This window comes from Sebastes umbrosus, chromosome 1 (genome assembly GCF_015220745.1).
Source record: "Sebastes umbrosus isolate fSebUmb1 chromosome 1, fSebUmb1.pri, whole genome shotgun sequence".
In the NCBI taxonomy this organism is placed as follows: Eukaryota; Metazoa; Chordata; class Actinopteri; order Perciformes; family Sebastidae; genus Sebastes; species Sebastes umbrosus.
Window position 1 is genome coordinate 6,290,443 of NC_051269.1, and position 27,236 is coordinate 6,317,678.

At 39.1% G+C, this 27,236-nt stretch overlaps 2 protein-coding genes and 1 pseudogene across 5 annotated transcripts in view; all 3 read left to right on the plus strand.

Annotated features, from left to right (window-relative positions):
* LOC119484654 (hemicentin-1-like) overlaps nucleotides 1-27,236 on the plus strand; it is a 199,350-nt gene that overhangs the window by 90,907 nt on the left and 81,207 nt on the right. The window contains exon 14 of the mRNA XM_037763624.1: nucleotides 19,713-19,718. Within this exon, the coding sequence (XP_037619552.1) occupies nucleotides 19,713-19,718 (6 nt within the window). The remainder of the gene's footprint in view (nucleotides 1-19,712; nucleotides 19,719-27,236) is intronic.
* On the plus strand, nucleotides 1,679-4,485 carry LOC119486017 (V-set domain-containing T-cell activation inhibitor 1-like). Of its 4 annotated transcripts, none has more exons than XM_037765922.1 (3): nucleotides 1,679-1,818; nucleotides 3,796-4,128; nucleotides 4,349-4,485. In XM_037765922.1, the coding sequence occupies exons 1-3, from the start codon at nucleotides 1,692-1,694 to the stop codon at nucleotides 4,402-4,404; spliced, it is 516 nt and encodes a 171-aa protein (XP_037621850.1). In that variant the 5' UTR covers nucleotides 1,679-1,691; the 3' UTR covers nucleotides 4,405-4,485. The 4 variants fall into 4 exon arrangements, with proteins under 4 accessions (XP_037621850.1, XP_037621842.1, XP_037621858.1 ...); XM_037765914.1 differs by having other exon boundaries at nucleotides 4,294-4,431; XM_037765930.1 differs by having other exon boundaries at nucleotides 4,267-4,406.
* Nucleotides 20,689-22,841, plus strand: LOC119485874 (annotated as a pseudogene).

Here is a 27,236-nt window from a genome sequence, read left to right on the forward strand (position 1 = left end):
GTCCAGTTCCACACTGAACTGTCCACTCAGTGACCAGTTTATTAGGTACACCCAGCTAAAACTAATGCAGTGTGATACAACAGTCCTGCAGTAAATCCTCCTTCATGAAGGTTATAATGTTCAGTTTGTGTTGGAGCTGTTTTAATAAACTGGACTCTGAGTGTTTCCTGTTGTTGACTGTGATATATTAGAGTTGTTCATGTGTGTTTATGTTGTTCACTGATGATGTTCTTACAGCGTATCTGGTGATTTCAGGCACTGCTTCATCATTTCTATCTAAACGTTTGAATAAAACATGAAAAATGTTGAACTGGTGTCTCTTTGTAGTCATTCTGTGTCTCTTTGTAGTCATTCTGTCTTTCTTTGTAGTTGTTTTGTGATGTTTCTGTGTTCAAACTTTGATAAAAGAAACAAAAGTGATTCTAAAATGATTCCTATTTTACAACAGTTGTTCTTTAATAAAGACTTTTCAAGGATTAGACAACGCAGCAGATAAACTGCATGTTTAAAACAAGACTTCTAACAAATAGAGAGTTCAACACACTGACAACTTCATGAATGGATGTTAATCACACCGATAGAAAACGTTCACTCTTGTTATTATTATTAAGCATATTAAACCTTTATTAGATAGTGATAATATCTCCATCTGGACTCTTTGTGGTTCATGGTTGACCCTTGACCTCTAAACCAGAACAATCTGAATCAGGTTTATTACCCAGGTTGTCTGGTGTTTTAGTGCGTAACGGTCACAAGAAACACAGCAAGAGAAAAGAGAAAGAAACTAATGCTGCAAGGCAAGAGTCTTCAAAATAAAATAGAAATTTACAATAAAAAACATGTCAAATATATTTGTTTTAAAACAAAAAGAGCTGCAGTGTTATACCCACTGTTTACTGGTATTATGGAAGACATTATCTACACACTAGACAGGCTTCAGTATTTCAGACAGATCAAGTTTCAACAATTACAGAGAAACCGTCGTCGTGAAATAAATTCATGGATCTCAGGATCCAACAATGATCATTAAATATGTATAAAGAGACAAGTTAAAATAATAATGTATGTTTTATTTTATGTTTTATTTTATATTTTATGTTATATGTTAAAATATGACATAAAATATTAAATAAAATAAATATTTGTGGTAGACAGGTGTACAGTAATTGCTAAATGAATAAACTGAATGTAAACAGGAAAATAGTAAATGTATATTTGTAATGAAAAGTAATAAATATATACAGAGATGTAAACAGGTTGTAAAACAGGAAGTAGCCTAAAGGTATATAAAGGTAAAACATGAACTCATTAATTTGCCTAATTCAGGCTTTTTTCCTCACACAACTACAGATTAAATATCAGAGTCAAGATATTTATTGACATGTACAGTTTTTGTTTTTTAATATCAGTAGAAATGACGCTTTTATTGTGAAGGATGATCGCCGGAAGTGCTCCTGTTGTTGCAGCTCGCGGGAGAAGCGGTTCTTGTCGGTAGTGTCTAGAAGGGAACCCGCAAGATGAGGAAACTCTCGCGAGATCTTCGAGGTCAGGATAGTTCGTCGGATAGTAAATCTCGCGATATGTTCTGTAGCGCTCAGCTGAGATTTCACAACTTGCGGGTTACCTTCTGGACACGAGCCGGCTCGTCCCGTGGATGTATAGAGAGTCTTCGCGCAGCCAGACGCCGGTAGATGTCCGACGTCCCGGTGACGTCAGAGTGGTGTCTCTCGTGCAGTGATTCTAGAACTATGAAGCTCGTTGCTCTCGTGGGTCTGTGTCTCGTGACTCGGTGTGGAATAACGGCTGCTGGTGTAAACGGTGAGAACATCTACTGGTTTCTATTGTAGCATCATGTGGAGTCACTTTATCACTGCTGGAGAGAAGAACGAGAACATTCAGCTCCATTTAACATCAACACACATATCGATCCTGATCATTAGTACTGATCAATATCAGAATAATCAGCCTCCTTCTGGTTCATTGCAGTCCTTTAATGAGCTGCGCACTATTTAGCAGGGCGTCGTCTGTTTCTACTTCCTGTCAGACCTGATCGATATCTGCTGAACATCTCTGATACTTCTGATCACATATCAAACCTGATCAATATCTGCTGAACATCTCTGATACTTCTGATCACATATCAAACCTGATCAATACACTTCTCATACATAATTAATACATCAAAACGTAGGTAGTTTTGTCTTCTTTCAGCAATAGGTCTTACAGTTTGGGATTTATCTGCTTCAAAGCACCAAGAGATCCCTTCCTCTCTCTCATCTGCTGCAATGTTAATTCACCTCTGAAAGTCTGGAACAAAAACTCAACTGTGGAGACTTTTTAAACTGTCAGTTCTCAGTCATTTTTAACTTTATCCAAACAAATGACACATTTACATCTTCATCAAAGTCTTTAGGTGCTCAAGCTGAAGAGATTTAAGGTATACAACGCAGAGTTTTTAACTGAGGGAGACTTTTTCAGGTAGTACCTTCTCTGTGTTTTTACCAGTCATTCCCAACCATGACTCAGCACTTTCAGACACAAACAGGTGTTTCTGATTGGCTGATTAGAGCTCCATCAGTCTCTGATTGTCTCTGATTGATGATTGATGTGTCTTAAGCTCTTTTTAAACTGTACAAGTTTAATTTCTATTTAAGCCTTTACAGTTACTGTATTGTAGTTTTAAAGGTTTATTCCACCCAAATACTACTTAATGTCTAACGACTTGTAGTTTTAAAGGTTTATTCCACCCAAATACTACTTTATGTCTAACGACTTGTAGTTTTAAAGGTTTATTCCACCCAAATAAGATAAGATAAGATAAGATGAACCTTTATTAATCCCCGGAGGGAAATTCAGGTGTTAAAGCAGCAACATCAGCAAACAGAGTGAAACACAGGAGAGGTAAAGGTATACAAAAATTATAAAAACAATAATAGAGATATAAAAGATACAGAGTGAATGGGTGAACATAGTGTATGCAGTCCGTCAATAAATAAATAAATGTAGTATGTGCAATAAATAAATGTAATATGTAATACTACTTTATGTCTAACGACTTGTAGTTTTAAAGGCTTATTCCACCCAAATACTACTCTCTCTCTCTCTCTCTCTCTCTCTCTCTCTCTTTGTCTCTCTTTGTGTTTAGCAATGCAGTTCATGTATTTCAGCTCTTAGCTTCTTTAGCTAATGCAGTTCAGCTTCCAACTCTGCCAGTTGTACATTTCATCTTCTAGGGTTTTCAGCAGTGCAGTGCAATGCATTTGAGCTTTTACATTTTTAGGCAAGTCATTTCACATTTCTGCATTTTCAGCTATGCTTTGCAATAAATTTCAGCTTTCAGCATTCCCACGCATTTTCAGCAGGAAATTCATTTTCTAGTTCTATTATATATTCTATTACATTTTATTATTATTACTTTATTATTTTATTTCTATACATTTTAATTTTTAAACTGTATTTACCTTTATTTAAACTTTAATATGAACCATGTAAATCTGGTTTTATCTTCGAGGACCAGGTGTCATCATACTGCTGCTCCTCAGTAACTGAGCTGAACCATGTAAATCTGGTTTTATCTTCCAGGACCAGGTGTCATCAACCTGCTGCTCTACAGTAACTGAGCTGAACCATGTAAATCTGGTTTTATCTTCCAGGACCAGGTGTCATCAACCTGCTGCTCTACAGTAACTGAGCTGAACCATGTAAATCTGGTTTTATCTTCCAGGACCAGGTGTCATCAACCTGCTGCTCTGCAGTAACTGAGCTGAACCATGTAAATCTGGTTTTATCTTCCAGGACCAGGAGTCATCAACGTGGCCGTGGAAGAAGGAAGTGATGTCGTTTTACTCTGTTCCCTCAGCACCAAGGACGACATCGAGAAAATGGTGTTTGACTGGAAGAAAGATGGTCAGAAGGAGAAGGAGGTGTTCTTTTATCAGGCAGGCAAACATTACAATAACGGCCGAGGAGGTCAGAGCGAGCAGTTCAAAGGTCGCGTGTCTCATTTTCAAGATGAACTCAAGTACGGCAACGCCTCCATAAAGCTCCAAAAAACAAAGATGTCTGACAGCGGAAACTACACCTGTACGTTCCCAAACAAACAAACATCCCACATTACGCTTGTTGTAGGTGAGTATGTTTCACTGGTATCTGTTAAAGGAACAGTTTGTAGTATTTAGAAGGGTTTATTATCAGAAATATAATATTGATAACTATGTTTTCATTAGTGTATAATCACCTGAAACTAAGAATGGTTGTGTTTGTTAGCTTAGAATGAGTCCTTCATATCTACAGAGGGAGCTGGTCCTCTTCACAGAGTCCTCCATGTTGTTCCTCCATGTTTCTACAGTAGTCAGTGATCAACCTCCAGCTCTGAGAAATGAAGTCAACGCTGAAGTGTCTTAAACCTAAAAGCATTCTCTCTAACAGTCAGCAGGGGGCGACTCCTCTGGTTGTATAGAAGTCTATGAGAAAATGAGCCTACTTCTCTCTTGATTTATTACCTCAGTAAACATTGTAAACATGAGTTTATGGTCTCAATCACTAGTTTCAAGTCTTCTTCTATACAGCATGATGTTCATTTAGTAAATGATGGTCCCATTCAGAGTTAAATAGACCATAAAGCAGGGGATGCTTTAGGGCGGGGCTACCTTGTGATTGACAGGTCACTACCACGGCGTTGTCCGGTCTGGGAGTTGTCCGTGTTTTCCTCTTACAACTTTAACCCTTTCACAGTGTGTTTTCACTTCATCAAAGTTAATTATAACGTTTTTGGTCGCCTAAAGATGTCTTATTCAGTGTTTGGTTGTGCTTAACTCCACCCTCTCGTGTCACTTCTGGTTGCAAAAAAACAAGATGGCGACTGTCTAAAACCAAGATGGCAACGACCACAAAAACCAAGATGGTTACGGCTAGGGATGCACTGATACCGATACCAGTATCAGGTATCAGGTGCGATACTGTGCTCATGTACTGGTACTTTTCCTCACAAAACAGCTCTGATACCCCGACGCTGCTGGGTCGGGATCCACCCGAGGCGGCGCGCACCGGCCCTCACTTTCATTGTGCCACGGGGTTTTGCTTGCATTCTCTGACTCGCACATGCGTTAGACTCCTTGGTCCATGTTTCAAGACGGGTCAGGTGGGTTGCAGACATCACCGCAGACCCCTGGCGCCTTTTATGTGGGCCGAACCCTGCCCTGGGGGCACGACGCGGTAGGTGCGCACTAAGGACAGTCCGCCGCGGTCGGCAGTTGCACCGGGAGCAGGGGGCGGCCCCCGGCGGGGAGAGAGCGCGCAGCGAGCCTTTAGTCCAAGGTGCAGCGAGGTCCGGGCGGGGAGCGCTGTAAAGCTGCGGCCATGAGCCACCTTCGCCCCGAGCCTTTCCAATCCGACCTAGAGCCGGTCGAGGCACACCGCCTCGTATGCATGACTCCCCAGCCTGTGTGTCGCTCACACCCTCCAGCTGGCTGTTAACGAGGGTCTTTTGGCACAGAGAAGTACTCGTATCGTTACTCGGTATCGGTAATCGTTATCGGCGAGTACCCAAATGTAAGTACTTGTACTTGTACTCAGTCTGAAGAAAAGTGGTATCGGTGCATCCCTAGTTACGGCCAAAAACCAAGATGGCGATGGGCAAAAATCTAGAAGGTGATAGCAAAAAACAACAAGATGGCTACGGCCAAAACCCAGGACTCGGCCACTTTTTATTAACAGTCTTTGGCACCGTCAGCCGCTGTCTGACTTCCATTGCTCCTAAAGTAGTGTTATTATGGTATGGATGACCTGTGAGCGAGGCCGACGCCCTTACCACGGTTTTGCGCTCGGCGGCTCACGTTACCTCATTCTGTGAAAGGGAGGAGTGAACGGAGGGGAATTCAGTTGGTTGCAATCTGCAACCACACCACTAGATGTCACCAAATACTACACACTGCACCTTTCAGTCACTTCTTTATATACGAAGAGATTCTCTTAACTTTTATTTTATTGATTATTTTAATTATTTTAAATTGTTTTACTTTACTTTTTCTCATATGTAGCTCCTTTTGCTCAGTGTTGTATCACTTTTAGACTGTTTTTAAATTGTTTTTAATCATTGTTTGTCTACCATTTTTATTTTGTTTTGTAAAACACTTTCTAACTTTGTTTTGAAAAGTGCTTTGTACATAAAGTTTATTATTTATGTATTCATTATTTTTATTTGTATTATTATTATTTTATTATAAAACACATTAAAGTGAATGTATTTATTAATTTTAAGTTTTGTATTTATTCATTTTAAGTTTTTCTAATGTATTTCTCTCATTCCATCTCTAGACTGCTTAACTGGTTCATGTCAACTATAAATTAATATAATATAATAATCACATTTTTATTTATTTATATGTTTATTCAGAGTTGCTTATTTACTGATGTTGAAGGTAATATTATATTATCAATATTAAAATTAATATCGCTTTTCTTAATACTGAGGGTTTGATTTTGCGGTGGAGAGACTCCATAAATACCTGAAGCTTTGTCAGTCGGCTGCTGGTGAGGTATTCAAGTGCTGGTGATGCGTTCAAGTGCTCCAGACTGAGATGTTTCCACAACTATTGGATGGAACCACTCAGAGCTCATTTAATAGTTCTGGGTTAATAAATCAAGTTGATGACGAGCTATGAGAAATCAATCATCCAGAACCAATAACAGTCTCAGGTTTTGATCAGTTTATCATGTTGTAATATCACATAATCACTCTGACATTAATAATTATGATCTGTTTTTATTTTTAGATCCTGACCCAGAGCGCTCAGTCTTAACCTCTTGAGGCTCATTTAGATTAGGAGCATTTCTGTCTCTTAATACCGACACATTTTAAACTGTATAATAGCAGGACCACGAGGAGCTGATGCATGTAGATTACATCACTGTAAAGCAAACACTCCTCAGGTTTCATCAGGTGTGTTGATCTCACTTCAGGCTCTCAGAGAGTTTAATGGGTTAAATATTTAACAGGTAAAAATAGAAACATTGTTTTTCTTTTCTTTTACTTCATCTTTTAAATACAGTAAATCAGTCATAATAAGGGCCATCAGGCTGAAATTCACAGGATCTATCCATCAACTTGTCAATAATGTCTGTACCAAATTTGATGTTGATTGACAGAAGTGTGTGTGAGATATTATAGAAAGTGCAGTACAGAGCATCTCCAGCAGAGGACTTCAGAGCTCTCTAAAACTGTTCCAAAGTGACCAAATGATGATAATTAATCTCTTTATGATTCAGACAAAATGTCCCTTAGTGTTAAATTTGACTATAAACAGATGTTGTTAATGTTTAAATACAGATTTACATGTTTATTATCATTGAATCACGCCTCCATCAACATATAAATACAGTTTCTCTGTTATGTGGCTGTCCCAGCACCACAGGAAGTCCAGCTACATTAACTTCCATATATGGTCAGGCAGGTGATTTAAGTGGCTACAAACTCACCGTGTTTTCACGGTGCTGACTTCCCATTGGATGACAGTAGCTGTCAATAACACCCACGTGGAGCGCACGTAGAGATGCGCTGCTGTGATTGGTTGACTGAGTTAAAGTCCGGTAGGGACGTCACTGTAGGTCGTAGAAAGATGCTGATTGGTTGATTTAGTTCCGGGGCGTTTCCTGATTTCAGAGATACTGAAGCTCATTGGTCAAATCTTTGGTCAATACTTTAAATGGACAGAAAACACGTTGCTATGGAAGTTTGACGAGCGGCGCTAAAACTAAACGAGGAACACAACCGACTTTTATTCTCCTTATTTTAACTTCCGCTTGAACTTAACGAGGTACATGTAATCAGTGGACTCTTGTTCTTTAAAACGAGCCCCCGTTTGTCTCTAAATGTGTGTTTTTAGAGCTTTAAATACATTTTAACTGTTGCTAGGCAGGATAGCAGGTAAGATGATAACTGTTTACTGCCGTAAAGTAAGACGCTGCTGTTGCTATGTCGTAAATCCTACAGTTCCATTCTTCAATCCGTTGATAAAGCAACATTTAAGGTTTCTAACGAGCTATAATATGTCTGAACTGACTTCTACAGTCACATGGAAACACACACTTTATTCATTTATTCATGTTTACATGGACATCTCGGGTCGCGTGCATCCTCCGCGCTTTATAACGTTAAAAGACAGAACAGGTGAAAACACAGGTGAGTCCTGCTTATTATGACGTCACTCTACCTCTCACAGGTATGTGACGTTTGTCTTCACAGACCTGGTATAATTTATAAAAACTTTATTCATCACTGTGTGAAACAGATTGAGATCATTCTTCTTCACATTAGATTAGATTCAACTTTACTGTCATTACACAGAGTAACGTTACAGGTACTGAGACAACAGAGTAGAGTATATACAGACTGATCAGTATTATATATAATAAATATAGAATGTAGAATAATGACAAGGGGAAGATATAATACACTAAGATATATTGTCCTTTCAAGTCAAGTCAATTTTTATTTAGGCTATATAGCCCAATACCACAAATCACAGTTTGCCTCAGGAGGCTTTACAGGATAAGACACCCTCTGCCCTTTACAGTACGACCCTCTTATCGGATGAGGAATAACTCAACCAAACAAAACCTTTCGACAGGGAGATAGAAACATTTTTTAGAAACCTCAGGAAGAGCAACAGAGGAGGGATCCCACTTCCAGGATGGACAGACATGCAATAGTCATGTGTACAGAGTAACAACATAATGAAAATACAACATACAATCCATATGACAAAATAAATGATACATGTAATGTAGAACATATGTGAAGAGATGGATCCAGTAGAACCAAACAGATAGAGGCTGAGCAACACAACCTCCTCTCCATCACGGAACCTAGAGCAGTGGTTCCCAACCTTTTCCTTAAGGGACTCCTTTTCTATCATAGAGTAAACTGACTAAGTGACATATTTTATGATTATTTCATATTTTCTTCAATGCATAACAATAACCGTACACCAGAATAACTGATAAACTGTATGATTAATCCAAATAGTGAACGTAATAACTGCAGGAAGTTTGTGTAAAACGAGCGATATGGATGATTTTTGAGAAGATTATTTCCTGTGATTATTGCATCATAGATGCATTTTCCTGTTGATTTTAGGATTTTTTAACACAATTCGGTATCATGTGTTTTTTAATCTAATATAGGCTTCTTCCTTTTTTGCAAATTCATTGTTTTGTTTGGTTGTTTTAACTGCGTACTGTTTAAAGGCTGTTTAGTGAATATAAGTGGTGTTCAGGTCTTCATCGTGCCCTGATCCTGTTTATATATTAAATAATAATCCAAACTTTAAAAATAACAATTTAATTTAGTGTTCTTCACAGAAATGAATCAAATACTGAGCTATAGACCAACTTATATTAAAAAAACAGTTCTCCTACACCCCTTAAAATCAAGAAGGGGTCATGACCCCCGTTACGCTTTGGTGACCCCTAGTGTAGGTCGGGACAAGATGTTTGTTTTTAGTTCACAGTTACTTAAGTAATGTAAATGTTTCCCGTGCCAGTAAGCCCCTTCATTGTATGAACATGTGCAAGTAGTGTAGGTAAAATAAAACATGTAGGTGTAAGTACATAAAATGCTAATTGTAAGACATTATAAACAGAATAAACAGCTGGAAATATGATATGAATACAAATACATTTACCCATCTCTTAAGTTTGTGTAAATGTTAATGATTTAAAAGGTTTATTTAAAAAAGGACAGTTGTCTATCCCAATGAAAAGCACATTGCAAACTACAGATTTTACAATTAATTTGCCATACGGGCAGCATGATTAAAAATGTTTCTCACTAACACAATTAGGCCCCAATGACACAAGAGGTGTGCAAACTGTACCTTTGAAGGCTCGATGTTTCATATTTTATAACAAAATGTTTTCATTGTTGTAGCTCAACAAATTTAGCAGAAATTCAAGAGTTCTTCTGCCATGATATGAGACAGATCTGACTCAAACTGGAAGAAGATAAAGTTGTTTGTAATATTGTGCTCTCTCAAACAATGCTGAAATGTGTAATGAAGGCTCCCAATATTAGATTTGAATGTTGTAATTATCCTCTATAATCTTTTGTTTCTACTGTGTTCACAGGTGCAGCTCCAAAACCATCTGTCACAATACTAAAAACAAAGGATGGAGTGGTGCTGCAGTGTGAAGTTCATGGTAATCCAGAACCTAAAGTAGAGTGGCAGGACAGTGCCGGAAACATCCTTCCTGCTGAGGAACCACAGACCTCAGAAAGAGGAGGCCGTTTATATTTTACTCTCAACACCACTGTGACCAGGGCTGACAACTTCCGCTGTGTAGCCACACAGGAGACAATCAGCCATCAGATTTATGCTGACATTTACGTGCCGCTCAATGGTGAGTTTCTTCCTACTCATATTTTCATATTCAAATAATTTCACTGCTTGTGTTAATGTGTGTTGAGACTGAACTCAAAGCAAATTGTGATGAAGAATGTATTGAAGACTTGTCTGTTCTACTGAGACTCTGAGACTGGTCTTCATGAATCTACAGAGATTAGAGGAAGAATGAGATGAAGAAACAACAGACAGAAGTGGAGTTTGATCAGTCACACAAACACACGGACACGCCACACAGGAATGTAGAAAACTAGAATTATAGAACAGCACTTCTGCTACTAAACTTGAAATATGAAATATGTTTTCTAAGGTTTTACAGTGTTTCCTGTTACACTGAAGTAAAACAAAAGTTAATAAATGACCTTAAATCCAAAATAAGGAATGAACAAATACACACCTTCAGTCAGTGAAAATTATTTGAAAAAAAAATATCCTATGTGACTTAGGTCTCATTCAAGTTGTAAACCTTAATTATAATTTTATAATTGTAGTAATTGTGACTATTAAACCAGCAGAAGCTGATGAGAATCTTCTGAGTGGATTTTAGATTGAAGTATGAATTTAGATTCATAAATCATGACCATACCTGATGTTTCACAGAAAAATAAATCATCATACTCTTAAACACTTTCATAAAATAAAATATAGATTAAAACTGTGATCGTTTGTCTGATTAAACAGAAGAATTGTATCACGACTATATTATTTTAAACTGTGTGGAGAGATCTGAAACTGTACCTCAGTCTGTACATGTGTTCTCAAATAATAATTAAATATTCATTAGATATGTATATATGTAAAATAATCAGAAAATATGCACTAATAACTGAAAGTAAACAGCCTTTTATTCCAGAGTTAAAGTGTATTAATCTTAAAGAGTCTCATGCTGGGCGCCTGGGTTAGCTCAGTTGGTAGAGCGGGCGTCCATGTATCAAGGCTTGGTCCTGACCGCTGCGGCGCGGGTTCGAATCCGGCCTGTGGCCCTTTCCGCATCCACTCTCTCTCTCCCCCCTTTCCAAGACTCTATCCACTGTCCTCCCAATAAAAATGGAAAAATGTCCCCAAAAAAATAACTTTAAAAAAAAAAAAAGAGTCTCATGCTGCATAAATCCAGAGTGTTTGTCTTATTGAGCCTCAATAACTGCAGACTGTCGACCCTCCACCAACAAACACATCAGCATCTGAATCTAAAAACCTCTCTGAGTTACTGTAGTCAGTGATGGAAGAATCACTCCGGTTCTCTACTGAAGTAAAAGTACTAATACCACAATGTAGAAATACTCTGTTACAAGTAAAAGTCCTGAATTCAAAGTTACTACTCAAATAAAAGTATCAGCAAAATGTACTTAAAGTAGCAAAAGTATTATAAACAAGTATTTTATAAGTTGATGACATGTTTTCTATTTAAGATCAAAATAGTGCAGTAGAAGTACAAAGTATGTATGAAGTATAAAGTAGTATAACATGTAAAAGTTCATCTCTTGTCTCATTTGGGGCTGATTTGATCGATGTAAAATATTTGAAATATATGTTGTTGAAATAAATTTCTATATTTTAGAGTGATGGATAAATTAATATTTTAAACATGAACAAACTTGTAGTTTTAATGAAAACATAAATGATGAAATACACTCTGTGGCCACTTTATTAGGTACACCTGTACAGTCTAATGTAATTAAATCCAACCTTTACAAAGTGAATAATGTTCAGTTTTAGTTGACTTTGTGTGAAATTTATAAATGAAACTCATGTTTATGACTGAGGTGACAGTTAAAGGAGGAGTTGTTCTGGACTACATTATACTGAGAGCTGTTTCTCGTTATTTCTCCTCCCTGTTTACAGAATATTAGAAACATCTCTGAATAAAATCAACTCCTCCACTAACTACGACCTCAGTCATTAAACATGTGATTTAATAAACTCCTCTGTGACAGTAAATAATCATTATAGGCATCAGAACAGTAAACAGTTGTATTAGATCACATTAGATTGTTCAGGTGTACCTAATAAAGTGGACACTGAGTGACACAGTTTAAGTCGTGATAACAGAAGAGGTTCACCTGCTTTTAAAGACCCCATGTTTCATATTTCATAACACATTTTATATATTACTTTAGTGAAATAGAAAATATTGTTGACATATCAGACAACAAATGTAGAATTAGATTCAAGAGTTTTATGTCATTAGTTTTCATAAATGTCTACATGTCAGACTAAACTCAAAGCAAATTGTGATGAAGAATTGTCGTGAAGGAGGATAAATAACACTCCAAACTTACGCAAAAGTTTGGCGAGGAAAAACTGTCATGGCCGTTTTCAAAGGGGTCCCTTGACCTCTGACCTCTGACCTCTGACCTCAGTGTGATGAATCTCACAGGAACAGAGATGTTAGCAGCTAAGAGGTTGATCAGGACTCAACACTAACTTTTAAAAGTGGTTGCTATGCTGGTAACCAGGCGTCAGCTGAAACTGAACCTGAAAATACGGTTGCCATTTTTAGTCACCTTGTATTTTGAGTAATGAGACATTATGCAGTTATACGTCAGCTTAATAATGAAAACGTGACATAAAACAATAAAAGCTTTAATACAGAATAAGAGCAAAATCCTTTAGTTTGTGTTTTATCTGAAACTTTACAGAATTTGAATCTTAAGTGTCATCAGGAGGGCTGTCAGAGTTAACGTGATAATAACACAAATACGTTTTAACGCCACTAATTTCTTTAATGCATTAATACAATCAATGTTTCAGAGGGTGTAGAGCAGGGGTCTCAAACTCGCGGCCCGCGGGCCAATTGCGGCCCGCAAGACGATATTTTGTGGCCCCCACCTTGATATGAAAGTTTAATGTTAGTGCGGCCCGCAAATTTTTTTTTTTATTTTTTTTTTATAAAGTTTTTTTTTGGGGGGCATTTTTTCATTTTTATTGACAGGACAGTGGATAGAGTCTTGGAAAGGGGGGAGAGAGAGAGTGGATGCGGAAAGAGCCACAGGCCGGATTCGAACCCGGGCCGCCGCGGTCAGGACCAAGTCTTATTACATGGGCGCCCGCTCTACCAACTGAGCTAACCCAGGCGCCCTCGGCCCGCGAGTTTTATGTGAATGGCAGTTTGCCGTGGAAGGTCCCTTTGTTGCGCGAGCCCGAGCTGAACGAACCTACCAATCCCAGCGGGGTATATGGCTCCCGGGGGCGGGCAATCAGCCGGGCTTGATGCAAGCAGAGAAACATTTCACAACAACTATGGCGGCGCCCGTGTAACATCGCATAAGCTTGATTAAAGCTTGATTTATACTTCTGCGTTGAATCGACGCCGTAGCCTGACGTGCACCTCTCCAGAAATGTAACTACACGTCGCGGCGACGCAGACCGCAACAGCTGTGATTGGTCCAGTCTCTCAGCGATGCTGAGCGGCCAGGACCAAGTTCTACTTCTCTCTGCCTCGATCTTTTCAATGTTTGTTCACACAAATCGACTCAGATATATTTTCTCTTTTCGGCGTTGCAGTAATGTCAGTAAAAGTTCTGTGGTTCAACAGTTATTAGCTCCAACTCCGCTCAGTTTCTGTTTGTAGTACAAGAAGAAGAAGGAAACTCATAGAGACGCCGCCGCCAACTAGCGGTTTGGTGGTGTAATTGCAGAGCAACACAAACACAGCAGGCACAACTTTATTGCGGAGTGACACCAAGTGGAATGAATATATATCATGTCTTTTTCAAAGCCTGCAGTGAAGAGAAAGGTTGGTGACGAGCACAGACAATTTCAGGAACAGTGGGAGACGCAATAGAGGCCATGTTCAGAAGAACCGTTCATGTTCTTCAATGTTCCATTCATGTTCAGGACAGTTCATGTTCAGAAGAACCGTTCATGTTCAGAAGAACCCATTCAAGTTAAAGAACTGTTAATAATGACGTTTGAGAGGATTGTTTTTTTTTTAACAAAGCTTTTTTTGTGGAATACCTGATGCGGCCCAGCCTCACCCAGACTCTGCCTCCAGCGGCCCCCAGGTAAATTGAGTTTGAGACCACTGGTGTAGAGGGTTCAGTTTTAATATGAAACTACAAAAACTAATGGATCCACTGGTACCGATCATGTCATACTAGCTTGTCCTGAAGGAGGTTAAATAACGCTCCAAACTTATGCTACATTTTGGTGAGGAAAAACTGTCATGGCCATTTTCAAAGGGGTCCCTTGACCTCTGACCTCCAGATACAGTATGTGAATGAAAATGGGTTCTATGGGTAACCACGAGTCTCCCCTTTACAGACATGCCCACTTTATGATAATCACATGCAGTTTGGGGCAAATCATAGTCAAGTCAGCACACTGACACACTGACAGCTGTTGTTGTCTGTTGGGCTGCAGTTTGCCATGTTATGATTTGAGCATATTATTTATGCTAAATGCAGTACCTGTGAGGGTTTCTGGACAATATTTGTCATTGTTTTGTGTTAATTGATTTCCAGTAATAAATATATACATACATTTGCATAAAGCAGCACATTGTCCACTCCCATGTTGATTAGAGTTTTAAATACTTGACAAATCTCCCTTTAAGGTACATTTTAAACAGATAAAAAAATGTGTGATTAATCACGTTTAACTATTTTAGATCTACAGTAGATAAATATTCCTACATACTAACTAGGAGGTGTAACTGTGGAGTAGCTGGTTGTTCTCTGTATGTGAGTAAAAGAGCTAATAGAGAATTATTCTACTGTTACTATTCTAGTGTCAAACTGTGATGATGACAACATGAATCACCACATCATCACAGATCTTAACTCACTCTGACTAAATGTGTATGAAATGATAAAGAAGTGTTATATTTTATATTTTTAAGTCATCACATGTTTTGTATGTCAGATCAGAGTAACTAGTCTCCATATAAAGTAGCATAAAATAGAAATACTCAGTAAAGTACCTCAGAGTTGTTCTTGTACTGCTCAGTGAAACATGAACCTAACTAAGCTGCATGTTTAGACAGACGTGTCATATCTTATTTTAACATTTTAATTAATGTGTGTATTATGCAAAGAGGGAACCGCAATCAATAGAGGAAAAGTCCACAACACCATCATTAAGAATGACACAGACAGAGAAAGTGACCCCATTGGAATAACCCCCCACCCATAGAAATATTAATAACATTAACAATTAAACACAGAGATTTAAAAAAAAGTAAATTAATTAATTAAATGATATAAATCTAAATAAAATGAAAATAATAAATATACCTAAAAATACCTTGAAATAAATCAATTTAAATAAGAAAATAAATAAATAGATGCAAGAAATTAAATGTTTAAAATAGATAAATAATAAACCCAACTGACCATAAAGACCTTGTAAAATCACCAAATTTGACATTCATCTGTGATAAATTCCTAAAAATCTGCGACCAGAACCACAAACAACCTCTTAGCTATTACAGTTTTTCTCAATTGTTTACACACAAATATTGGTACTTGACACACAATGACCTCAACATGTAACTCATGCACCAACCCCCTGAACCAATTCTGCTAAACTACAAGCACAATTCCTGCTTTACACTCAAATTGCAGTTCTAAAACACACTTTTTTCAAAACACTACACACAATTCTCTGCATTTGGCACAATTTTCATGAAGAAAATCTCGTTTTCACAAGGAACACACTGTCATTCAAAATTCTAAAGTCAATTGCCCTACTATGCACACTGACTCATCACATGGGCAAACAACTGTCACACAGTGTTACAATTAGCAATCATGGAAAGTGTATGACCGAAATCCACAAACGCATATACCCCTTCTCCAAGCTATGGAAGACGCATGTGGAGATATAGCAGTTGATGCTTTTCATGGCTGGATTCGACATGCTAAGCGATATTTCCCCCGCTGCTTGGCCAGGGAAAACATTGCTTGTGATGTGGATGAGGTGCTGTGGCCAGACCAAAACAGAAGAGAGGATGCAGCATAGTTTTTTTTCCCGTTTTTTTTACAGTAACTGTATACAGTAAATTCTTCTGTTGTTTTGTATGTAGACCACTGTATGTGCAACTTTGTGTTGGTTGGGATGTACACTGTGTACATTGTTTTTGTGGGGAAAATAAAATATATTTGTTACCGTGTATTTGTGTGTTCTGAGTATAAAAACAATATTCTAAAATATTTTACACTTATGTATGTACTGTCTGTAGTAAATGTAACACTGAACAAAAAAAAGGCCTAAGTCATTATGATGAATGGAGAAGAAGTGTTTTCCATTCATCATAGTGTTTTACATTGAGCACATCAGTGTTCAACTGGTTCTTATAAATGTCTATTCATATGATGGTTTGTGTGTGTCATTTGAAAACAAAATACCATTTTGAGAAGAAATAACATTGATTTGAATGTAAAGTTTCATTTTGCAGGAGAATTGAGGGGTTTTGCCCATTGTGTGTGTGTTTTTTGATTTGTGTGTAGAGTTCTGAGAGTATGAGGCATGCTTTCAGAAAATGTGTGTAAACAATCGAGAAAAACTGTAAGAAGACGATGCTATAACATCAGCCTCCTCTCTACTGAGACCAGAACCAGAACCTCCTCTTAGCTGCTAACATCTTTGTAGCTGTGAGATTCATCCCTCTGATGTTTTTATCTGCCAACAGGTTCAGATTTCAGGTTTCAGCAGCATGTTCACCTTTAGTTGTTCTCTCTGTGTAGACTGATGTTCAGTCTGCTGGATATGATATGATATGATATGATATGATGTGTTGTGATATTATGTGATGTGATGTGATGTGATATGGTATGATATGATATACGGTTACAGTCTGAGTGCTACATTTTATCTTCAGTTTCAGAGTCCTCCACTGGATGGGTCGGGATTGTTGTTGCAGTTCTCATCACTCTTTTGGTTGTTGGTGTTCTTCTAGCTGTTCTTGTAGCCAAACGTCGCATCACACTAAATTGTTATAAAGGTACGTTTATTATTTCTTATTATTATATTTAATTTTTATTCATTATTTGGACATTTGTGTGTGAAATATTAGATCATTTTACTGTTTAGGGGCTCAAACAGTTGAAACGAGACGATGTGAGAAGTTTAGAGGTGAAATGTCTCTTTGATGAACTGATAACAACTTCACATCTGAAACGTGACGAGGAGCCTCAACTGGACTCTTAAAGGTCACAAGTCTAAAACACTGAGAACCACTGGTTTAATGGTTAACGGTGCATTTTAAGAGCTTTTATAATCTCATGTTTTTATTATAAATCTTAATCTGTAAAGTAACTATCAGCTACTGTATCACTGTCAGATAAACTGGATTAAAAGTACAATATTCATGATGAGCAGACAACAGATTCTTTATATGTATCTCATGTTCAGAGTCCTGACAGTAGTTTCATCTTCTCAGTCATGTAGCAGTCTGTTGGTATTTACATCCAGCGTAGGATCAGGTCACTTCTTCTTCATCTGAACTGTTGTTTTCACTTCCTGCAGACGAGGAGAAGAGGAGGGACTCTCTAGACGACCCCAGTCAGCAGCTACAGGTTCAACCTTAACTGACTTTACATGATATGCTGCTGCTGCTGTGTGTTAGACTCACTGAGAACCAGTGTGAGTTTCAGAGCGTACTGTGTGATGGGGAGGACATTTATTCTGATTTGAGGCATTGTGAGAGCTGAGAGCTGGTTTCCAGGTGAAGGTTAGGATCAGGGTTGTGGTTAGACAGATAGTTGTGATGGTAGAACGGTGAAGTGAGGTTGTTGAGGTGGAGAATGTCTCGTTACCACGACCACAATCTTTCCCCGACCTTAACCAGGTGTTTTATATACCGTCCTCATAATGAGTCCTCCTCATCAAGATCATGACAGGAACATCACAGCATGCCTGCCTCCTGAGCTAACTAGCTAACATTAAATACATACATATAAACATATATATAGTTATTAAATAGACGTTTATCTTGATGTGTCCAACTCCTAATATTAACATAACAGTCGTGGATAGAAATGCACATTACTTTGCATTTTATTTTGCTGATTTTCTGCAAAGTCTGTTCAAATTTGCACCACATCTGGATGAAAACTTGACTTTTCACTCTGTGAAAACAAAACAACATGTTTACCTTCAGACGTGGGTGGTAGTTGGTTTTTGGCCGTCACCATCTTGTTTTTTTGCAACCAGAAGTGACAAGAGAGGGTGGAGTTAAGCACAACCAAACACTGAATAAGACATCTTTAGATGACCAAAATGTTATAATTAACTTTGATGAGGTGAAAACACACTGTGAAAGAGTTAAAGTCGTAAGACGAAAACACGGACAACTCCCAGACCGGACAACGCCGTGGTAGCGACCTGTCATCACAAGGTAGCCCCGCCCTAAAGCATCCCCTGCTTTATGGTCTATTTGACTCTAAACGGGACCATAATTTACTAAATGAACATCATGCTGTATTGAAGAAGACTTGAAACTAGTGATTGAGACCATAAACTCATGTTTACAATGTTTACTGAGGTAATAAATCAAGAGAGAAGTAGGCTCATCTTCTCATAGACTTCTATACAACCAGAGAAGTCGCCCCCTGCTGACTGTTAGACAGAATGCAGCTTTAAGACACTTCAGCATTGGCTTCACTTCTCAGACTCGGAGGCTACATCCTCTGCTTGTAGTTGTTAAAGGTCCTAACTGAGCTAGACATGGACGTTAACAACAGAAGACTTCCCTAAACTAAAGCCTGCTGTCACGCTGGAAAGAAATGAGAATATATTGCAGCTAAAGTGAAATATAATGTGACTTATTTTTTATTGTGATGTTGTTTTTATACTGGCATTATTTGGGACAAGCATGTACTGCTTCTTTTTATTTGTTAAGGTGCTCAGCCAGAGTCTGTCAGGTCCAGTTCCACACTGAACTGTCCACTCAGTGACCAGTTTATTAGGTACACCCAGCTAAAACTAATGCAGTGTGACACAACAGTCCTGCAGGAAATCCTCTTTCATGAAGGTTATAATGTTCAGTTTGTGTTGGAGCTGTTTTAATCAACTGGACTCTGAGTGTTTCCTGTTGTTGACTGTGATATATTAGAGTTGTTCATGTGTGTTTATGTTGTTCACTGATGATGCTCTTACAGCGGATCTGGTGATTTCAGGCACTGCTTCATCATTTCTATCAAACGTTTGAATAAAACATGAAAAAATGTTAAACTGGATGTTTCTGTGTTCAAACTTCGATAAAAGAAACAAACACACTTCTTTGTTTCGCTCTGGGTGAGGGTAGTTCTCAACCTGAGGGAGGAACTCCCAGTGCCGAAAGTAGCCCCGGGTATTGTCTTCGAGGCGGAGGGCCGGGTTAAGACGCCGGTTATCTCCCTCGTTACGATCCCATATCACCTGGTTCTTCAGGATCTGGAGACGAGGCACGTTTAAAGGTACGCCTTGCTCGTCTCCACCTGGAGGCTCAGAAACATGCACAGGAATGTCCGACAGAGCTTGACTTCCGCCTGCAAGTCAGAAAGCTGGAGATAGATGCAGATAAAGCCGTGAGGCTACGTCATCTGGAGCTTGACTTGCAGAAAGAGACTCACTGCAGAGGCAGCTTCTGCGTCAGCTGACTCACCCTCAATGCTCGCTAGTTCCTCACATAGAGCCTTTGACATTAGTAAACATATCACTTTAGTCCCAGATTTCCGAGAAACTGAAGTGGATTCCTACTTCAGTGTCTTTGAGCGCATTGCTCTGGCTCTTAAGTGGCCTTCTGATATGTGGTCCCTACTATTACAATGCAGGTTACATGGTAAAGCCCAAGAGGTAGTATCAGCGCTCCCTCTTGAGGACAGTAAAGACTACGACACTGTGAAAGCCGCAATTCTGTGCGCCTATGAGTTGGTGCCAGAGGCTTATAGGCAAAAAATTAGAGCTCACAAGAAGTCCACCACCCAAACTTATGTGGAGTTTACAAGGGATAAGGGAAGTCTGTTTGACAAATGGTGTTACGCTTATAAATGTGATGATTTTTCTGCCCTTCGTGAGTTGATGCTATTAGAAGAGTTTAAGAAATGTTTGCCTGAGCGCATGGTAGTGTACCTAAATGAACAAAAGGTAAAGTCTTTATCTGCTGCAGCTCTTATGGCTGATGTATGTGCTTATGTACAAGGTTACGTTCACTTCTCCTGATAAACCTTGTTTCGCTCCCGCTGCTTCTCTTGATAGCTGGCCTAGCCTATTCATAGTTTTCACGTGACGTCACGGCCCTATGGGAACAACCTCCTGAGGTCAAAACAAAGCCGTCTCCCGCTGCCCGCCACCTAACAAGGTGACTGAATTTAGTCGCAGACCTTTTGATTTTCGCCATCTATTGAAAATGCCGGACAGTTGTTGTGCAATTGGATGCACTAACCGATGGGGAGACAAACCTGGGATGTGCTTTTACCGTATCCCTTCAGAAAAAGACAACTTAGAGAGGAGGAGATTGTGGATTTCTGCCCTCAGACGTGACTCTGTCCCCGGGGAGGGAAAACAATGGCAGCCATTGAAGTATACACGTATTTGCAGCGAACATTTCATCAAAGGTAAGCTCAATTTAATACTGTGCATGTTAATTATTATATTCTTAGTCATTATATCTGTTTATAATTGTTCCGACTTAATTGGTTATCATAGACGGACGCAACCAACTCCAGTGAGTGACTTTAACTTCACCTGTTAGCTAACGCTAGCTAAATACAACCTGAGTCAAAGAAGTTCAGACGCCGTGGTAAATGAAATCAGAATACAACTATGGGCAAATACTTTTCGGCCTTTGTTGAATTAAATACAAAGACAAGATGTTAAAGTTTAATCTGAATGTGATGTGTCTGTTTTTATTTACGTTTCACACAGCGTCCCAGCTGTATGGACTGGAGGTTGTAGTCAGCGGGGTTTGATCGTTATCGTTAACGGGAAGGTTCATTTTCAATCTGAAGAGTTAAAAGCTGTTGTTGGAAGGGAGAGATTGTTTTACCAGTTTGCATGAACGGTATCTAATAACTGAACTGATACTCTCTTTACACTTGTTGGCATATGTTGGACATAAACTCTCTTGTATCATTATAGGTGCCAAATGTGATGACCCGCTTTCCTCCGACTGGCTTCCATCCGTCTTCTCACACACACCAGCCACCAAGAAGAGGAAAAGAGAGGGAGACATGGAAAGGTAAGGCTACCACAGCAGGATGAAGAACAAAAGGGTGGAGGAGAAAAAGAAGCAAGATGCAGTGGATGTCCTCCTAGAGTTGTCATTAGTGCCAGAAGTTGAGTGTGCTCCGCCTGCTGAGGATGAACAACAGTGTGACAACAGACCATGTAAGGAAAAGACTGAAAGATTACAAAGGGAATGTAATAAACTCAGGGAGGAAAAGGAAAGGCTGAAGGACAGAATTAGATCAGGAACATTTGATGAACTGGCTGATGATGAAAAAGTGAAGACAATGACTGGAATCCCCACATATTCAAAGTTACAAATTGTGTTAACGTTTGTGATATCGTTTTTGCAGACTGGTACAAACCTCTCTCCCTTCCAGCAACTGCTGTTAACTCTTATGAGACTGAAAATGAACCTTCCCCTTTCATTGCTTGGTTGTATTTTTAAGATCTCGATTCCAACTGCCAGTAGAACATTTAGAAACACCAGTGAAGTGTTGAACGCAAGGCTCGTTCCAGCACTTGTGTTTTGGCCAAATGGAGAAGAGCTTCAGCTGTCGATGCCCATGATATTTAGACAGGTCTTTCGTAAATGCGCCTGCATTATTGACTGCTTTGAGATTTTCATTGAAAAGCCTAAAGACCTGAGAGCAAGAGCACAGACATACTCAACACCACCATACCATGAAATATCTAATTGGCATAACACCACAAGGAACAGTTTGTTTTCTATCAAAAGGATGGGGAGGCAGAACATCAGACAAACACTTGACTGAGAGCAGTGGATTTTTTGATCACCTCATCCCTGGTGATGTGATACTAGCTGATAGACGGTTTGATGTGGCAGATTCAGTTGGTCTGTACAATGCTGAGCTTAAGATCCCAGCTTTTACTAAAGGGAAAAAGCAAATGGGTCCAGTGGAATTGGAGTCAACACGAGGACTTGCATCAGTTAGGATCCATGTCGAGAGAGTTATCGGTGAGGCAAGGAATCGGTATACCATACTTCAAAGTACAATTGGAATTCAGATGTGTGAAGCTGAGCATCCTAAAGGTCTTACACCTCTAGATAAAATAGTGCATGTGTGCTGTGCACTGACAAATTTAGCTCCTTCAGTCGTTCCTTTGGGGTAAACATTAAGAAAGTGTGTCACTGCTCTGTGGAATTTTTATTTCCATCAGTGAAATAATGACAATAAAAATGATGAATTCATACTTTTAATGATAAATAACTGATTTCATGTCAAGTTTGTCAATGAAACAAATGAACTTCCTGTTGGAATATAAAAAACACTTAAAGGGACTGTTTGTAACGTCTTACACGTATAAATCCCCCGGGTCGGTGTCCCATGCGCGCTCACATATGCGCGCTCGCATGTGGCTACGCTGTTCAGACGAGACTCCAACACAAACTACACTGAAGCACAAAAAACGAAAGTTCTGTCTAGTGAAGCCCGTCTTGCAAAACAGTGTTGGCGGCGGTCGGAGGACGCGGGGGAGACCGTAGCTTTGGTCTCCAGGGCCGGAGTCTCTGCTGTACTCTGCTCCTCTGCTCCTCTGCCTGCTTGCCTTCACTCAGCTCGCTCCACCTCACGTGCATGCGCGCACACTCCACACTGCAGAAGAGTTAGTTTAGCTCTGAGAATATCTAGTGAATGTACAGTGGACGTTTGTTCAGAAATAACTGCTGCAGCTCCTCCAGACCAACAGAGGTTTCCCGTGTCTTGTGAAGTGACGGGGCTCCGCGACGAGAAACGTTATCGTCTCTGACCGGGTGCCGGTGTCTCCCCTGTTCCCTCCGGCCGCGGTCGGGAGGCTGAAGCAGGAAAAGCCAACACTAGGATCAGCATTGATTCATGGAGAGACCTTCGTCTGGTCAGCTAACATTACTGCCAAGCAGCTGAAATATAGAGTGATATTGTGGTTTTAGCTGACGTGTGTCGCCTCACTGTTTTGAGCGATGCTCGTTCGTGTCTATTTAGAACAAGCGCGAGCCCGACGCTGACTTTCGTTGACTTAACGGCCACAGGTGTCGCTGTTAACAAGCATTTCTGATTCGTACAAACAGTCCCTTTAAGTGTAACATTTTTTACCGTATGTTATTACACAAGTATGTTTTTTTTTTACTGTATGTTGTCATGACACAAGCATATGTGCCACAGAGAGACACTCCAGTCTATATAACAAAACTTGTTTGTGTTATTAGTGGTTCTACTGGGTTTTTAAGACACATTTCTCTTTCATAACTATATGCATCTCTGTACAAAAACTATGCATGTACATATGCCTCAAAGTATGTGGACTGTGTTAAATAAAACACTTTAAACTTCTATTCTGTTAAGCTTTTTTCCTGTTATCCTTCTTTTGTTTAGCTATTTCCCGCCTACAGTCACTGCATTTCCAACTTGACATTTTTGAATGCGAGGTGTCAAGTTTTAAACAACTTCTGTGTATATACTGTCTTTTACAGATCCCTGATTTACACTCAAGTCTATCTTCATTCTGCAGGACAGGCCGCCCACAGTAACAGCCCTTGCTTTCAGATGGTTTGCTGGTATCATGGGATGTCGGTAGAAAAGGAGCTGTAAACACTTTTGCTATTAGCTCTGGAATGACACATTTCTGGACAAAAATGTGAACCTTTTCACACATGGTGTCAAAAAAGTCAGTGTCAGGCAGTATTCTCTCAATGTGGATTTCCCCTTTGCTTTCTTTCCCTGGTCCCCAGACAGCAAAATCGCAGTAGCTTGCCTGTGTCAGGTGAATTTGAGTCTGCACCTGACAAAAGTACTGATGGTCCCTCTTCAATGAAAGCTTCCCCTCAACCTCTTGGAGACAAAACATGCTGTCCTGTTTGCATTTCTCCATCAAAGTGCTATTCTGAAGGCTGCTGGGTGCCTTTACCTCCAACACACCCATCTCATGGCAGTCACATGTTAGTATGCCATCCGGGGATGCCCCTAACCATGGGTACTGATGCCCCTAACCATGGGTACTGATGCCCCTAACCATGGGTACTGATGCCCCTAACCCTGGGTACTGATGCCCCTAACCATGGGTACTGATGCCCCTAACCATGGGTACTGATGTCCCTAACCATGGGTACTGGGGGTTGATGACCAGCCCTGCCTTCTTGACAGTGAGATTGGAGTGGAACTTTTCCATCATCTTGGTGTACTCCTCAACTACTTTTCTCTCGTGTTCAATGCCCCACCTAAAAACAGAAAAAATGATAAACACCTTAAATATAAAATGACAGTAAGAAATTATTACCATAACAATGTACACTTATCATATCACAGTAACATTACTTTCAGAAGTCCAAATATAATCTTTATTTGCAGATGTGTTATTTATCTTGATCATTTGTGAATGTAAATTACAAAAGTGATGGGGAGAAAAGTTTTTAATATAGCCTTAAAACACTCATCCTTTCACAGCGTGTTCTGTCTGAAACTCACATGCAAACCACTTGCATGGCAGTTTGTTTTGAGCTGCACTCTTTTCAGGAGGCAACTCTTTTTCAGGCACCAAAGATTGCTGCCTGAAAAGTGTGCAACTCGAAACGTGTTGCTGTGCTAGTGGTCTGCATGTACAGTAGATTTAAGAAGTGTTTTTGTAAAAGCCTGAACGCTGTGAAAGAAGAGTGTTTCAAGGCTGTATTCAAAAACGTTTGTGCGCATTGCCATGCTTACCCTCCCCGTCACTCTTATGGTTTTGTTATATTTGGGAATTCTGATTATTACATTTTTGTGTGAAGCTTTTATTGAGTGAAAAGTAGATATGAATACCTGAGAGAATGTGGTGTGTTGTTGTTTGGGTCCTTGAAGGCCACAGGATAGCACAGCTTCTTCAGCAAGGAGACAGCTGGTTTGTCTGGGTCCGTGTGGCAGGCTGCTCGGATGTTTGACGCAGTCACCCTTCCTGCCTTCTGGTCAAACCACATGGCACATTTTGATTGTAGTCTTGTCTCCTTTTGTATGACACGGCACTAAAATTAAATAAGGTTGATTTAAGTTTGTGATATGTGACAAAACAAAACAGTGATGAATTCTGTGGAAAAAGTTTTTTTCTGAACTTGAGCTATCCTAGTTACTTGTCCCTGTGATACTCCTGACATGCACGTCTTCAACCATATTTACTGACTGACCTGTTCTTCTGTTATGCTCAACTCTGTAAAGATCTCTTCACTCTTTGCCTGCAGTTCTTGGTGTGACAGTGACCTGTACTGTGGCTTGTACATCTTGTTTAGGGATGCAGGGATGTTCAGCTGCACTGCCCGAGGAATGTACCTCTTTGCATGGCCAGGGACAACAGACAGGTTCCCTCTCAGTGTCTTCTGATACACGTAGCATATTGTACAATGCTGTGCATTCATCTAGGTTGGAGGTGGAATCTTGGCAGGGGGAAGGTCACCGCAACCATCAGCAGATCTCTTTCTCTGGGCCATTGTTTTGCCCTCCAGCTAGCGGCGCGTGTCACGTGACTGAAAACTATGAATTGCAAACTGTTTACTGTTAAAACGTAAAGAGCAGCAGCAGTCACCTCCAGGGGCCTCATGTATAAACGGTGCACACGTACTAAAATGTTGCGTACGCTGTTTCACGCACACGCCGGGATGTATAAAAATCAACGTGACGTGAGAATGTGCGGACCGTGCCGCAAACTCTGTCATTTGATATTTGCACCTCTGTAAATTATATTTGCTTTTTTAAGTGTGTGCTGTAATTCTTTAAAACACATCAATTAGCACAGTAGGAATTGTGCATGGTCTGCCCCACACTGTAAAAAAAAAATTTTTTTTTACATTTTTTTTCAGGAAATTTTACATTTTTTGTCTGTATTTAAAAATTACAGAATTTCTTTTAAAAATTACATGTTTCATTTGTGATTTATATGTAAATGGTCTTAGATTTACAGTATTTGTTGTAATCACATTCGTAATTACCTGTATTTAAGTTTTTCTTGATCATTTTTAAAGATAATTATTCTGTTTTTTAGATGTTTATGACTCTATTTTAACAATTAATTTATGTTAGAAGAAAAGGATTTCATGGAATTCTAATAGTTAATGTAAATTTGGGCTTTTGCAACGTAAAATTACATGTTTCATTTGTGATTTATATGTAAATGGTCTTAGATTTACGTTGTATGACTATTCTAACAATAAATGTATGTTAAAAGTAAAATATTTCTTGTAATATTACAGTAATAAAGGCTAATTATATAAAGATAATTACTGTGTTTTTTTTACAGTTTATTTATGTTAATTAACGGACAGTATTTTCCTTTTTTTTTCTGGCGTCCCTGCTACCGGAAAATTTCCGTTATTTTACACTTTTTTTTTTACAGTGCATTACAACCATTATTTATATAGAAAGATAGAAAGAAAGAAAGAAGGCTGGATGTAGCCTATGTCAATGGAAATACTTATTTAGTCTATAATGGATAAGAAGTCAGTGATGTGGTGCTCATGGAAAACAGGACCCAAATGCTGAAGATCAAAGCATTGTGGTGTCCTCTCCCTGTTGTTTCATGAATACTCAGAACACTATACTATATATACATGTATATATACACTATATAATATACAGTACACTATATATACATATATATATACACTATATAATATACAGAACACTATATATACATGTATATATACACTATATAATATACTGTACACTATAT